This window comes from Aristolochia californica, unplaced genomic scaffold (assembly GCF_029961685.1).
Source record: "Aristolochia californica isolate CCGP_79_NKW_82.1479 unplaced genomic scaffold, dmAriCali1.0.hap1 SCAF_6, whole genome shotgun sequence".
NCBI classification, from domain to species: domain Eukaryota; kingdom Viridiplantae; phylum Streptophyta; class Magnoliopsida; order Piperales; family Aristolochiaceae; genus Aristolochia; species Aristolochia californica.
The window spans coordinates 28,941,545-28,957,085 of NW_027182257.1; the positions used below are offsets into that span (position 1 = coordinate 28,941,545).

The window sequence follows — 15,541 nt, forward strand, 5'->3', positions numbered from 1 at the left end:
TTATAGGTAGGTACGCACTAAATGTCTACAGGGGGGACCGCCGAGAGGATAAGGACACCACAACACGCCAACCCAAACAAATATATATAAAAATTATGATTTACAAGTTGGTGTTCCCTTCATTTAAAACTCAAAAGCAAAAGCTTTGGGAACAGACAAGCCTCAAAGGTAGGGGAAGGAAAGGTTAAAACTTAAAAACATTAAATGAACGAAAAAGATTTTAAGTCAGAGTGAGAGAGGAGAGAGGAGAGAGGAGAGAGGAGAGAGAAACGTGAGCGAACGGAAGAAAAGGGGCGCAGGATGGCATGGCAGCCAAAACTCTGTCTGCGATTTCGTCGCCTACATCTTTCCTTGTAATGATTCGTTATTTTTCTGCTCCCGTTTGCTCTGTCGTTTATATCTCACGACATCATAATAGAATTCCGTATCTTCCTTTGCTCCCTCTTCTTCTCTCTCCTGTGTCGAAATCTGAGCAATCACAGAGGCAAACTCCGTTGAATTCTCTCTCACTCTCTCTCTCTAGTCTTTCTCTCTGATCTCTCTCTGCTGCACAAAGCCCGTCTCTGATCCCCAGAAACAAAAAGCTGCATCGGCTTCTCTTGCAAATAACGATAACACTGTGACGAGGGAGAAGGAAACAGTGGTCCTTACTGTTTGAATGAATACCCTGATTTCCCTTTTTCTATATCCGTCTAATTCGAGCATGTGATCTGGTCATCAGCTTTGCAGGCACCTACAAAAGGGAAACCAGTGAGAAACAGACGGTGCGGCGTCGTCGAGAAAGAAATTTTAACGAGGACGCTCGAGCAGGGAGAGAGAAGGAATGCAAAATCAAGGAGGAAGAGGGGGAAGCGGTCTAGGGATGGGAATAGGATCAGGAATGGGGATGTTGGGTGGACTTGGGAACATGGTGGAGATGGAGGGTGGAGGACCCGCCGCTCATCATCATCGTCAATTGAGGGCAGAGATTGTAAGTCACCCTCTATACGAGCAGCTGCTCGCTGCCCATGTCGGCTGCCTACGTGTGGCTACCCCCATCGATCACCTTCCTCTCATCGACTCGCAGCTGGCGCAGGTCCATCACTTGCTCCGTTCTTACCAGTCGATGCAGCAGCCGCAGATTCTTTCACCGCACGAAAAGCAAGAGCTTGACAACTTCCTAGTAAATGAACAGTCCCATCCTCTCTCGAGTTTCGTTTGTACGAGTACTTTTAATGTTTATAGTTTTAATGTTTGACCATTTTCTCTCCCCTCTTCTTACCCTTACAGACGCAGTATTTGTTGGTTTTGTGCTCCTTCAAAGAGCAGCTTCAGCAGCATGTACGAGTACACGCGGTGGAGGCCGTCATGGCTTGCCGGGAAATCGAGCAATCGTTTCAAGCTGTCACCGGTATTCTCTCTCTATATCTTTATTCTTTCCACAAGGAGAACATTTATCACCCTCGCGTTAGGTTTTCTACGTTTCTGGCTTGAATTCTTTATTGCTTGGGGTTGAAGATGGCATTCTGGTGCAGATCTCATAATGGATTTTGTCTCATATTTTGTTCATTGGTGGGTAGAGAGAAGAAGAGACTTTTTGGATTTTGCTATGATTCCTGTCAGGAGTGGGTCCTGCCCAGTAGAATAGTTTATGTAGTTAGGAGAAGTTAGTTAGTTAGGTAAGAAGGGTGGGAGGTTAGAGAGAGGAACTAAAGAACAGCTCAACCTTTACGAATACTTTTCCTTTTGTCTGCTTTTATGGAGATAGCAGCTCGCAAGACACCTGTGCTCAGTCATGATTTTTTATGGATTTAAGGTGTTTGGAAAAAAAAAGGGAAGTTCTTTTGTGATTTCTCCACAGAAAGATTTGTGGAAATGCAACTTAATGTGTAAGAAAGAAACGTCGCCAGGGTTAACCAGTACTCGTTGATCAGGAAATGTAGATTATTTCAGGTGTAGAAGGGGGTCGATAGATAAGAGTCAAATCTGTGTGAATTGCTGCTTGGGAATCCATTCGAGTTTGCAGCTCTTTTTTTCTTCCTATGTGGCTTAAGGATGAAGTCTTCATCCTTCCAGCAGCAACTTGGCTTCCTAGACAAAACCTAGAGACGTTTGATTGAGAGTGGATCCAACTTGGGTTGTGAGGGACTTGATTCAAAGAAACAAGTTTTCGTTACTGTAGATATTGCGACAGCAAAATCCATATCTGTGAGATAACAGTAGACGTGATTGACAGGAGTCTTTCTTAGAAGAGAAGAGGAGGCGATCCAGACAACTACAATCGTGATGGAGGCGATGAATTATGGTACCAGGGTAGTATGATGGAAAAGAAAAATGGATTTTCTATCAACTACTTACAGGGAGTCTATCATTGGATCTCCTGGACTGCTTAGTATTCGTAAACCCTAGACCTCGCCAGGCTTGAATGTGTTTATTCTCGTCTCCTTAGTAGGAAGACAGAAGTTTTTATTGGTTATCATAAGTGATCCATAGTTAAAATGGGGTTTTGTATGGGCCATGATAATAATTTTCTCATTTAAATATTCATAGTACGTAAGAAATATTTAGGACTTACTCATGCCATTGTTATCCCATTCCTTTACTTGAGTAAAGCACCATCAGATCTGTATTTCTGAAATTGCACAATAGGATATGTTTGGAGAACGATTTTTCAAGTCTTGTCTCATGGTATATAATGCACCAGACTTGGTGAACTCAGTGGAAGCTAAGTAACTAAAAGGAGGTGAAGAGTCAGGTCAGGGTTAATGGCTGAATATTAGTTGGGGATGGTTTTTTCTTTCGAGTGGTTATTCAGCATGAACTCTTTCTATTATATATGGTAGTTTCGTCATAATATTGGTGGATGAGATGCAGTGGAACGAACCATCGTGTGGTCCTAGTTCATATCAGGAAAGGGGTCTCACTGGCGTCTATTGTGGCGGAAAGAAAATGAAACGGCAAAGATTGTGGGAATGTGACAGATACGAATTAGAAGCTATTTTATTGGTTTAGGCATGGATTTTGGTTGGAACAAGAAGAAGACAGACAACTTTACTTGCCGAGTCCAAAGTGACTTAAATGCAGTTCCTTTGGACTTCTGGTTCGATTGCCAAAAATGAAAATGGCAGAAGAGATTAACCCCGTGGTCATCCACTTTGAATGACTAGGGGGGAAGAGTTTTCAATCAGTGGAGGATAGAAGATATGTGGAGAAAGCAGAACATGTGAGAGACTAAAGTGAAGGGTGGGACTTTAAAATGGTTATCATGTCATTGCATCTAATTGAGAGGATATGATTGTGGACAACAAAGCAAAACTTACGAAATCATGAGGCACTTCCCCAGGCAACTTTTTCACTCCTATCTGCATGGTTAACAGGGAAACATGGTTTTCGGAATGATTTGGAAGTATTTCCAACTGCATTAAATTGGGAATAAGCAACTGGGTTTCTCTTGTCACTGCAAGTACCGTTGAAATTTTAGAGATGCTATCTGCTGCTTGTATGAGCAGCAGCAGATCATGGCTCGTCCGCTCCAATTTCTGGTGCGGATGAATAAGCTTCATTCCATAGGAAGAGATTAACCATCTGCTAGCTGCTCCATTGAACTGCATATCCATCCTTCAAAATGTTAGTCATTGTTCATGGCTATGTCACATCATTACTGAACTGATCGAAGAGCGTAAATTTTAGTTAAAAACTGTTCTACTTCTGGAAGTGAAAGGATTGCTATCGGAATTTCAAAAGCTTCTCTAAATCTTAGTTACCGTTAGTGTTTATTTCAAAAGATTACCGCTGAAGCAGGTGGATACAAATGAATTTTCATATTAACCAAGGGGAACAGCTACTTAGTTCTACAGTCCTGCACTATTTAATTTTTTTCACTTTGTGATCTATTGCTTCTGTCAAACTAGTTTACCTAACTAGCCGGCAGTAACTGCAACATGTCGTGTCTTTTGACAGGAGTAACACTGGGAGAAGGCAGTGGTGCAACAATGTCGGATGATGATGAGGAGTTGCAGGATTGCACTACAGACAGTGGTGATGGACAAGACTTGATGGGATTTGGTCCACTGCTTCCAACAGAATCAGAAAGATCTTTAATGGAAAGAGTGAGGCAAGAGCTGAAAGTTGAACTGAAACAGGTGAGGCGTCCAGACTCCAGTGAGATTCTTTCCCTGCAGAGCCTGATCAATCAGCGTTCGAAAGTGTTGATCATGTGTATAATTGGCTAGACATCTTCGACGAGTGCAGGGTTTCAGGTCAAGAATTGAAGATGTAAGAGAAGAGATTTTGAGAAAGAGAAGAGCAGGCAAGCTTCCTGGAGACACAACTTCTCTTTTGAAGAACTGGTGGGAGCAACACTCCAAGTGGCCATACCCGACAGTAAGCATAAATCCTCCGCGCTACGTACGAGACAAAAAAAAAAAAAATCGAATGGACAAATCTAGAAATATATAAGTAATTTAACTCAAACTAGATGGAATCATTTTTTTTTTTAATGAAATTTCAGGAAGATGACAAGGCAAAACTAGTGGAGGAGACGGGTTTGCAGCTAAAACAGATTAACAATTGGTTCATCAACCAAAGAAAGCGAAACTGGCATAGTAACTCCCAATCGGCGACAGCTCTGAAATCCAAGCGCAAGAGGTAAAGATGGTAGAGAAATTTATGTGAATGTTATACATATTGTACAAGTAGGTAGGATGGCAAGTAAATTGGGCAGACTAAAGTGTAATATTTGCAGTTGCAACCATGTCATTTGTCAGGCTTCTGTATGATAGATAACTCTCTCAGCTCCCAGAATCCAGTTCGTGATGAAACACCTAGTTTCAAAAAAATAATATCACTCACACTAATCAATGAAAAAACCTTAATTTCAAAATTTCATGGTTGGGCAACTGAACAGAAAAACAGTTCTCCATATATAAGCCTTCTTGGAGAACTGTGTGGTAAGCACCCTTTTGCTGCTTGTTTGCAAACGGTGCTGTAACTGATCTTGATGTGCTTCTCATATAAAAACCTTTAAATAAGTGACCTAGAGGCTATCATAGAAGAGGATGGGGCCCTGTACGGTACAGAATTGTAATAAGCCTGCCATCTATAGCAATGTAAGATTCGACTCACATTTCTTTCCCTAAGGGTCTGTTTGGAACCCCATGGAAAAGAAAAGAAAAGAAAAGAAAATGAAAATTTGATCATTATCTCATTTTTATTAACTATTTTTGGGCATAATAACAATCAAATTTTCATTTTATTTTATTTTCTTTTCTAGGAGTTCCAAACAGACCCTAAATCTCACCCTAAGTAGTAATTTCCAGGTACTATAGAGAACCTAGTTCTTGTATGTGTGTGTGTGTGTGAGACAAACTAACATATTTTACCAATTTACTGAGAAACTATTATATGACGTTGTTAAACCAGTGGCAACGACCCTTTTGGCGAGTGAGTCTCTTCGGACCAGTAGCCCTGTAGCCTCGGGTATTCTATCCGATATAACACGAGTCTCAATTTATCAGTGATATAACACTAAATACTCTCCTAGACACATCATCGTATCTGATAGGCCCAACATGACTTCTGCTACTACTCAGTACTATTCGGGGTTTGACCATAATCCTGTCGGCTTACCACCACGTGGGCTAAATCATCATGCGACCTCGCGGTTTTCAGAGGTCTCCTAGCCGTACATGTCAACCGATGCGGCTCCATGGTTGCTTCAATAGGGTAGATCACAACTCTGTTTCGTTTTATACCTCGGAGCATAGCCGAGTATTACTAAGTACCTAGCTTAGATCCTATTAGGTACTATTTCGATAATATTACATATTACGGGTGAGTAGTAAATATGAACAATAAAACGTAAACAGTAAACATGAACAGTAAAAATAAAAAGTAAACTTTGGAACAGTAAACATGATCAGTAAAAATGAACAGAAAAAAATGAACAGTAATATTTGAACAATAAAAATATTTACTGAGGAGATTTATATATATATATATATATATAGATAGATAGATAGATGTGGAAATTGATCAGTAAAAATAACCACTGTATGAATTTAAATATTACACTCATGCGAAAAATTAAAATATTGTTTCGAACAAAATATAAATATATAACTACATAACTCCCGAAGTTACCGACTGTGCTACCGGTCGGCTCCCTCTTTACCACTCAGCCATTATGGCTGTTTTGCACATACCGTGCTTTAAGAACTTTGCTGGAGGATGCTTGCCAGAAATCACCTTCTTTCTCATATCGCCTTCTTCTTCTTAGAACTCTGTCAGAGCTTTGAATTTATAGCTCAAGATTTTTTCTTTTCTTCCCTTTTTACCCTTTATCGAAGGGTCTGTGTTAAAAGACAAAGGGTATCTTTTGTCTTTTTGTTTTTCATACTTGCCCTTGCATTATTTACCTTTCGGCACCTAAATCAAGGGTCGCGATGACTTTTTTTTTCTGCCGTATCTTGCTGACGTAAAGGAATCTTTTATCTCTATCATTTTGCTAACTCAGATTTTTGTCTTCTACCTTCGTGGCTGCTGATGTGTCTTTTGCCTTCATGGCTGCTAACGTTCCTTCATTTTGACATGCTGTCTTCTAATGGTTTCTTGGTGCATAGTTGACATTTACACAATTTGTTGACAGTAAGCTGGGCCATGCCACAAAAACTTTCTTTTGTACTTTTACTTGGTGGGATTTTCCCTTTAAGTATTTTTTTGAGTGTTTCTTCCAATGATTTTTGTACATTGTCAGTGGGACTGATATTTTGTATACGTGACTCTTCCTTTTTTGAACTAGTAGTTGAAGGTACTGGATAATATTTTTAATCCCCATGGTTCTTCTGTTCTTCCAAACCTCTTCGGGACATGGTTGTGATTTTTGTTTCAACTTGGGATCGAAATCCGGAAGCTTTCCTTCTTTGTTAAGGATTTCATTAGTTATCACCGAAACACTTGGTATAACTTTGTTGTTTTCAACAATTTCTGCAATGAAAGAAACAAATTTCAACCTTATAGCTTTAGCCTTGGTAGCAGAGTAGAAACTCTTGCAAGCCTCAATTATTTCTTTTGGTAATCTTTTTAGTACAGTTAAATTTGTTGCTCGTATAAAGATTTGTCCAATTAGTCCGTATGTGTATAACATACTAACATATTTACTATCCATTTTGGGATGTATCACCAAACGGTTCCAACGTTCACTGGAGTCTGTGGTCATAAAGGGAATATGAATCCCTATGCCAAGGTTTTCATTCCAATTTTGGAACTGAGTCTTATGAAAAATAGACTCTTTTGAACTATCATTGGCCACCTTTTAAGGGCGTAGCGAAGGTTCTGCAGACATAATGTCTTGGAGTTTTAGAGGGCTGAATTTCATAAGAAAATTGAACTCATTAAACTCTTTTTTATTTGGTTTACCCAAGCTTGTCAACCTAGTGAACTCAGATGGGATAACTAACCATGCCTTGAAAGAAGTATCTTTCTTGGGCATGTTTGTCTCCATGGGTTCTGGAGTCATTTTGGCTTCCTTTCTAGCTCGAGACTGGCAGGTAGAAGTCCCCAATTCCCCTTTCTTCATAGAAGACTGGGTTGTGATTTCCTTTTCATGCCTAGCATGACCGATAGAAATCTCGGGTCGACTTGTGTTTATCAAAACACTAAAGTCATCCGTTTGCTTGTACTCTGACGTTATGGCTTCCTTTTCTTGCTATGGAGATCCGGTAGAAGTCCCGGAGGAGCTTGACGTATCACGCCTTTTTGTGAGTTCTTTTAACTCTTCGGTTAATTCCTGAACCTTGAGTTGTAAGTTTTCTCCACTTAACCCAAAACAGGTACAGTTCTCTGATAATTCTCCTCGTTTAGAAAGATCTAAGAGGTTGTCAAAAAGAGACTATAATGTTGAGAGAAATACCGTGAGGGTGGCGATTACTGCTGCCAGATCCGTTAATGTGTTGCCAAGGGGATCCATTTTTACCTGTCTTTAACACAAGAAAATTCTCGAGGAAGAGTATCAGGTAAATAATTTGTCTCCTTTAATGTGTTCCACAGTAAAAGAGAATTGAAAGAACCACTGCTGCTTGCGGAGTAATCTACCACAACAAAGTGAATCTTCTAGATTTCTTGTCATAAAACCGACAAAAATTCTTATAGTTAGTTCTAACTAGAAATTCTTTGGGGGCAAGATATATATAAAATTTTTTTATCCTGTTTTTTATTGCTAAAATTTCTTTTTCATAAGAATGATAGTTTATTTCAGTTGATGTAAATGTTCCTGAGGTATATTTACATATTCTCTCGGAATTGTTGGTTTTACATTTTAGTACTGCTGGCCATGTATGATCCGAGGCATCTGTTTCTAAAATTAGTTTTGCATCTGGATTTGGTAGAGTTAATGCCGGGCGGTGTTTCATCATTTGTTTGATCCTGATTACTTCTGAACTGTCGATGGGAGTCCATTCCCATTTGACATATTTCTTTAACTTCTGTTGAAAAAGTTTTCTAATTTCTGCTAAATTCATTATAATTGTTCAGCATACGTTAGGCATCCTAAGAAACGTTGAAGTTGTTTTACATCTTCAATTTCATTTGGAAAAGCTGTTAGTTTTTCCAGAATATGATTTTGGAGAATGATTTCTCCCTTTGAGATGTTTAGTCCTAAGAAATCTATCTTAGTTTTAAAAAATTCTGATTTCTTTTTGCTGAGTGCTATCCCAACATTTTTAAGGCATTTAATGCCTTAAGTAATTGCTCTTTATGTTGATATTTGTTTTCATAGAAAACTAGGATGTTGTCAACATAAACTAAGCAAAATTTAAAGAATGGTTTGAGGATATCGTGCATTCTTCTTTGAAATATATTGGGTGCTTGTTTTAACCCGAAGGGCATAACAAGCCACTCATAATGTCCCGAGGGATAGCTAAATGCAGTAAGGGGAATAGCTCTTTCGGTTAGACGAATTTTCCAAAACCCTGATTTGCAATCAAACTTGGAAAACCATTGCTTTCCTCTTATTGAGGCTATTAACCTTTCTTTGTTAGGAAGATAGTAGCCATCCATTTTTGTGGCTTCATTAACTTTTTATAGTTAATGACCATTCTAGATTTTCCACGTTTTATCTCTGCATGATTCCGAACAAGGAAAGTAGGAGATGTATGTGAAGAATAACTTGCACGGATTAATCCTTGGTTAGCAAGTCATTGATTTGCGTTGAAAATTCTTTTACATCCGAGGGAGTGTATACCATAGATTTTTCTCGAATTTATTTTTCAGGATGAAGGAGTTCGAGGTTGGCATATGGTGGCATATGGTCTTTGTTTATTCCACCATTCTAAGGGTTTCTCCGAACAAGTGGAATCCAAAAGCTGTTGAACTTCTGATTCGTAGGATTCTGCGAGGAGTAGAGGTTCCAGGGGGGGGGGGGGGGGGGGGGGGGGGACCTCATCACCACGTGTTATGGACTCCATAGCATCTCAGGTAATAAACAGACGTAGGAATTAAATTATGGAATTTCCTTTTAGGTATGTTGGTTTGGTTTAATTGTAATTCTCGTGAACTTGGTGACCCTTGGGTCGAGTTTGCATTTGCGTCCCTATTCCTATTTATAGGGGAGAAGGGCTTTAATGAAAGCAAGCATTGAATCAATTAGAAAGTAGAGGTCAGATTCTCCCTTCTGAGGTCCAGGTCGAGCCTCCTCCAAGGCTCAACTCGTTCTTCACCATTGCATGCACTAAACACAGGAAACTAATTCCCACGTCAAGAGCAAACTTGGAGGAAAGAGGAGGAAGAAGGGTGACAAGATCCATGGCAAGGGACGACCCTAACATCTTGGTATCAGACAGGTCCACCCTTGGGGATTCCTCTTCCCAGGAGGATTTGCGTCAAGTTATGGAGGACCATCGTCATTCCATTGAAAAAAATCGTCTGAGCACTAATGATCTCCAATCAGCCATGTCTGCCTTGAATGAGAGGTCCGTCGCCACCGAGCAGTTCCACTATTCCGGCCGAGACACACCATCCCCACCCACCCCCATCCCCACCACCTCTGCACCATCAAACTCCCCGTACCATGGGACCCCACGCATCAAGCCCCAATTCAGTGCCCAGGTATGCAAAGCTTGATTTTCTTACCTTTGATGGGTCTATAGACCCCTTGATCTGGTTACACCGCTATGACTAGTTCTTTTACAATCAAAGAACCAATGCGGTTGACCGGGTCCATTTAGCTACATTCCATATGCTCGATGAAGCGTTTCTATGGTACCACCAGTTTCAATCTAAACATCATGCCCTTGATTGGGATTTGTTTAAAGAATACTGTATGTTAAGGTTTGGTCCACCTGGCCGTAGCAATCCTTTGGGTGATCTGGTGAATTTGAAACAGATTGGGACTATAGAACTATATCAAAAGCACTTTCAGGAACTCTTGATCCGTGCCAATCAATTTGTGATGCCCTCATAGCATGTTAATCTATGTACTGCTGGATTGACAAAGGCCTTGCGTCTAGAGGTCAAATTGCTTGACCCTCACGACCTAGCCCATGCTATGAACCATGCTCGGACCATAGATGCCAAACAGCGTGTGTTATGCACGCAATAACATCATTATTTTAGTTGTTTTATTTAATTTATTTTATTTTATTTCAGTTTTAGGTCATAGGGGTATTTTTGGAATATTTTATTTATAGGGGTATTTTTGGAATATTTTATTTATAGGGGTATTTTTGGAATATTTTATTTATAGGGGTATTTTTAGAATATTTTAGAGTAAACCCTAACAGGGTGAACCCTATTTAAGGGTAAGAGTAATGAGAAAGGAAAAAATTGAAGTATTAAGAAGTAGGTTAAATCTAGTGTAAAGAGGCTTGAGATCACCTTCTTGATCTCGAGGTTCGGGTTTTCCTCAAAAACCCATGTATTCTCTCATCCTCCATTAATCTTCGTCTTCCCCATGTCTTCCTATTATCCCTACGGTAATGCTTGGAAGACCCGTAACCCGTGGCAGATCCCAGATCCTCCCAAAGAATCCTTGTGTCAGATCCGGGACCGTAACAACTGGTATCAGAGCAGGAACACAATGGGTTATTCTATATCTCAAGAAAGATGGATGGCTATGGGTAAGGAATTGGAACAAATACGAGCACGGTTAGATGCTTCCATTGAACGTTATACAAAGGAGCCACACGCTGCCACAAAATAGGTCACATGACCTGAATTCTCCGAGCACGACAGCGACACAGAAGACGCAGCGGAAGCTCTCTCAGACGAACAGAAGAAGAAGTATGAAATCCGAGAGTCCTCTGTCTTAGAAAAGCTCCCCAAACGTCCAAAATCCGACGGCGGGGACACTGATTTTTCAAAACTAGAAGGGTATTCAGTTCACCCTTTTCCAATGGACGCCGTGCGTCTTTTCGAACCGAAGCTGCAGTGGGGAGGTGATTTCCTAACAGAGGAAATTCCGAAATTGTCGGCACTGGATGATTTAGGGGTGACCTCAAATCCGAAATTGGAGGGGAACAGGAAATTCCGTTGGCACCGTAGGCGAAATTTCCGCGGGTCTCTGTTTCTAGGGGGGCTGAGAAACAGAGGTTCTCTGTCTCGCAATGCTCCCAGTGGCGAAGCCCCAACGAGTTTCTCTTCCCGACTGGCGAAGCAGGAGATTTCGTCGGCGCCGTAGGCGACTTTTCTACAAGGGATCTCGGTTTCGGGGGGCTGAGCAACAATGATTCACACGTTTCCGAGAGCCCTCTGTCTCGGAAACTATCCAGGCGGCGAAGCCCCGACGGGCTGCGATTCGCCACCAAAAAATTAGGTGACTCCATCGGTGTCGTGAGAGAGGAAGAAGACGTCCGTCGCCCGCCTTCGTCAGTGCCGTGAGGCAAGGATTCACCGGCCGCATTGTTTGGGAGCTGTCGAAGGAAATTCTTTGAAGGGAAGTCACACGTTTTCGAGAGCCCTCTGTCTCAGAAACTATCCAGGCGGTGAAGCCCTGACGGGCTGCGATTGGCCATCGGAAAATCAGGTGACTCCGTCAGTGCCATGAGAGAGGAAGGAGACGTCCGTCGCCCTCCTTCATCGGTGCCGTGAGGCAAGGATCAGTTGGCCGCATTGTTCGGGAGCTGCCGAAGAAAGAAGACGGGTTTCGATTAAATTTTCCTAAGTTAGGAAAATTTAATCAGAGTCAACGTAGTACGCTGACTCTCACGCCGGACTGGGCGGACTGAACTGAGTCAGCCCAAGCCAACTCGGACCAGGTCAACTCGGAAAAAAAATAAATAAATAAATAAAATCTTTCTCTGGCTGGAAGCTCTCCGATACAGCGGTTGACACTTGCGCAGGGATGGCGCCATCGGCACAGGCTCGCAAACACTACTTCCGAGCTTGAGGGCAAGCTCGTTTTCCAGGGGGGTGTAATGTTATGCACTCAATAACATCATTATTTTAGTTGTTTTCTTTTATTTACTTTATTTTATTTCAATTTTAGGTCATAAGGGTATTTTTGGAATATTTATTTATAGGGGTATTTTTGGAATATTTTATTTATAGGGGTATTTTTAGAAAATTTATTGTAAACCCTAACAGGGTGAACCCTATTTAAGGGGTAAGAGTAATGAGAAACAAAAGCATTGAAGTATTAAGAAGTAGGTTAAATCTAGTGTAAAGAGGCTTGAGATCACCCTCTTGATCTCAAGGTTATGGTTTTCCTAAAAAACCCACGTATTCTCTCATCCTCCATTGATTTTCATTTTCCCCATGTGTTCCTACTATCCCTACAATAATGCTTGGAAGACCCGTAACCCGTGGGAGATCCCAGATCCTCCCAAATAATCCTTGTGTCAGATCCGGGACCGTAAATGTTATGCACGCAATAACATCATTATTTTAGTTGTTTTATTTAATTTACTTTATTTTATTTCAATTTTGGGTCATAGGGGTATTTTTGGAATATTTTATTTATAGGGGTATTTTTAGAATATTTATTGTAAACCCTAACAGGGTGAACCCTATTTAAGGGGTAAGAGTAATGAGAAACAGAAGCATTGAAGTATTAAGAATTAGGTTAAATCTTGCGTAAAGAGGCTTGAGATCACCTTCTTGATCTCGAGGTTGGGTTTTCCTCAAAAAACCAACGTATTCTCTCATCCTCCAATGATCTTTGTCTTCCCCATGTCTTTCTACTATCCCTACAGTAATGCCTGGAAGACCCGTAACCCGTGGCAGATCGTAGATCCTCCCAAAGAATCCTTGTGTCAGATCTAAGACCGTAACAACTGGTATCAACATTATGTGTGGCTTCGTCTTCAACATTACCGGTAGCTCTCCCTTACGGCCACCAAGCGTCACAAGTTCTCCCCTAAGTTTTATGGGCCCTTTCCAATGCTGGAAGGCATTGGCACAGTCGCCTACCATTTTCAACTTCCACCAGATGCTAAGCTCCATGATGTCTTTCACGTCTCTCAATTGAAGGCCTTCACTGGAGACTCTCCATTGCTCCACACACCCTTGCTGCCGCTGTAGGAGGGATGGGTGCTTTCCACTCCAGCTCAGGTGTTGCAGGCTCATAGAATTCAGGGCGACTGGGAGATTTTAGTGCAGTGGGTGGATACTGACCCCATGGACACTACCTGGGAGCCCTTGGCATCTTTTAAGGCTCTCTACCCCATTTTCGATCTTGAGGACAAGCTCTTTCTCCAGGAGGGGGGGGGGGGGGGGGGGGGGAGATGGACTCCATTGCATCTCGGGTAATAAACAGACGTAGGAATTAAATTATGGAATTTCTTTTTATGTATGTTGGTTTGGTTTAATTGTAATTCTCGTGAACTTGGTGACCCTCGGGTCGAGTTTGTCATTTGCGTCCCTATTCCTATTTATAGGGGAGAAGGGCTTTAAAGAAAGCAAGCATTGAATCAATTAGAAAGTAGAGGTCGGATTCTTCCTTCTGAGGTCCAAGTCGAGCCTCCTCCAAGGCTCAACTCGTTCTTCACCATTGCACGCACTAAACACAGGAAACTCATTCCCACGTCAAGAGCAAACCTGGAGGAAAGAGGAGGAAGAAGGGTGAAAAGATCCATGGCAAGAGAAGACCCTAACACCACGCTTGCTACAATTTTTGAAGACTTGGTGGAGGACTTCTCCATTGCCAGAAATGGCAAAGGCTTTAGTGGGTTTTATTACATATACGTATACGAAAAAATTATTTATCTAGCATCAAGTACAACAACGAAGTTTGTAGTAGGTTGGTGTTTGTTCGACAGGGGCGTGGAACATTAACCATTCATTTCCAAGGACAAGATTGGGTCTCGAGTTTATGCTAGGTCCTAAAATAATAAGTTTTGGGATCGTAAACCTTTCACCTCCAATATCGAGATGAATGTTTCTAGCTTCTGCAGGAAGAGAAATATTTTCTCCTGAGCCAATTGTTACTAGAAAGGGTATTTCAAATGTTTTCCATAAATTTGTGGGAAGTAAATTTTGTCTGGCAAGGCAATATGAACTTCCAGTATCTACTAGAGCGTGTATATAGAATTTTATATATCCGGGTAGCTTAAGCATTACCGTGATATGAAAATTCCCACATGCTACATGCTCTGCATTTATGCGGATACTCATTCAGAGAAGGTGCCTGAAGAGTCCGACATGTTTTTTGAGTTTTCTGAGGTGGAAGACCCTGTTTTGAGATGAAGTTCATATACTTCATCTTCCGACTAGATTTCATCATGATGAATGATTTCCAATCGTTTCTCTTTGGCTAGTAACATGAAATTATTATACTGCCATTTTTTCCTATCATTTGGACAATCGCAAGTGAAATGCCCTTCTTTCTGGCATATCCAACATTTACATTTGCTTGGGGGTTTCTCCTTTGGCAATATGCATTTGACCCTTTACTGGATGAGGTAGGGCCAGAGTTTGTTCTTTTTCTAAAGTATCTCTTTCGGGGGGTATACCCAATTTTTGAACTTTGTTGTATCCTAAATTTTTTCTTATGAAATTTCTTAGGATATTTTCTTTGCTTATGGGAGTTGGTTTTACAACCATAAGCCCTTATATTTTTGTTCTGGTTAGAACAACATAATGTTTGCTTATATGCCTTACTACTTTTCTTTTGTAGTCTCTGGGCTTCACAGAGGTTTGTCGACATGTCTTGTACAAACCTGTGTCTTCTTCCGAGAGTATCAAAACCTAGGAAAGAATCCATGGTTACAGCTGGAAAATCTGGGTTGTTTTGCCAATAATTTTCTATGTAGTCTTTTTCAAAAACAATCGCAAAAGGTTCTGGTAATTTTGAATAAAAGATGGGCAGATAAGGTTTTTTGTCATCTTTTTGTAGTTTATAGAAGTAACTTGCAAATTCGCAATAACACTTCTCATAAAAATAGTTGTTACAAATTTGTCACTTGTTTAGTTTTTGAAGTGTTTCTAAACGTTTTCTTTGTTTAGTACTTTCATTGTGAGCTTCTAGGGTAGTATGTATTCCTAGAAATTCTTTTGATATCTTAGCCACTAATCCTTTTAGTATTGAGGCCATAGATGTTGATGTAGCTGTTTTTTGGTCTTCGGGAAGGTT

General features: G+C 40.8%; 1 protein-coding gene across 1 annotated transcript; it reads left to right on the forward strand.

The window, feature by feature from the left end:
- Positions 1-208: 208 nt before the first annotated feature.
- LOC137933923 (homeobox protein HD1-like) lies at positions 209-4,820 on the forward strand. Its single transcript, XM_068778043.1, has 5 exons — positions 209-1,162; positions 1,270-1,390; positions 3,940-4,121; positions 4,231-4,362; positions 4,490-4,820. The coding sequence occupies exons 1-5, from the start codon at positions 824-826 to the stop codon at positions 4,628-4,630; spliced, it is 915 nt and encodes a 304-aa protein (XP_068634144.1). The 5' UTR covers positions 209-823; the 3' UTR covers positions 4,631-4,820.
- The last annotated feature ends 10,721 nt before the right edge of the window (positions 4,821-15,541 follow it).

Bases quoted from the DNA above. Each gene is read 5' to 3' on its own strand.
- LOC137933923 (XM_068778043.1), top strand. From the start codon at position 824: ATGCAAAATCAAGGAGGAAGAGGGGGAAGCGGTCTAGGGATGGGAATA. The intron at 1,391-3,939 runs GTATTCTCTCTC...GTCTTTTGACAG, and splicing joins ATCGTTTCAAGCTGTCACCG to GAGTAACACTGGGAGAAGGC. The intron at 4,363-4,489 runs GTAAGCATAAAT...ATGAAATTTCAG, and splicing joins CCAAGTGGCCATACCCGACA to GAAGATGACAAGGCAAAACT.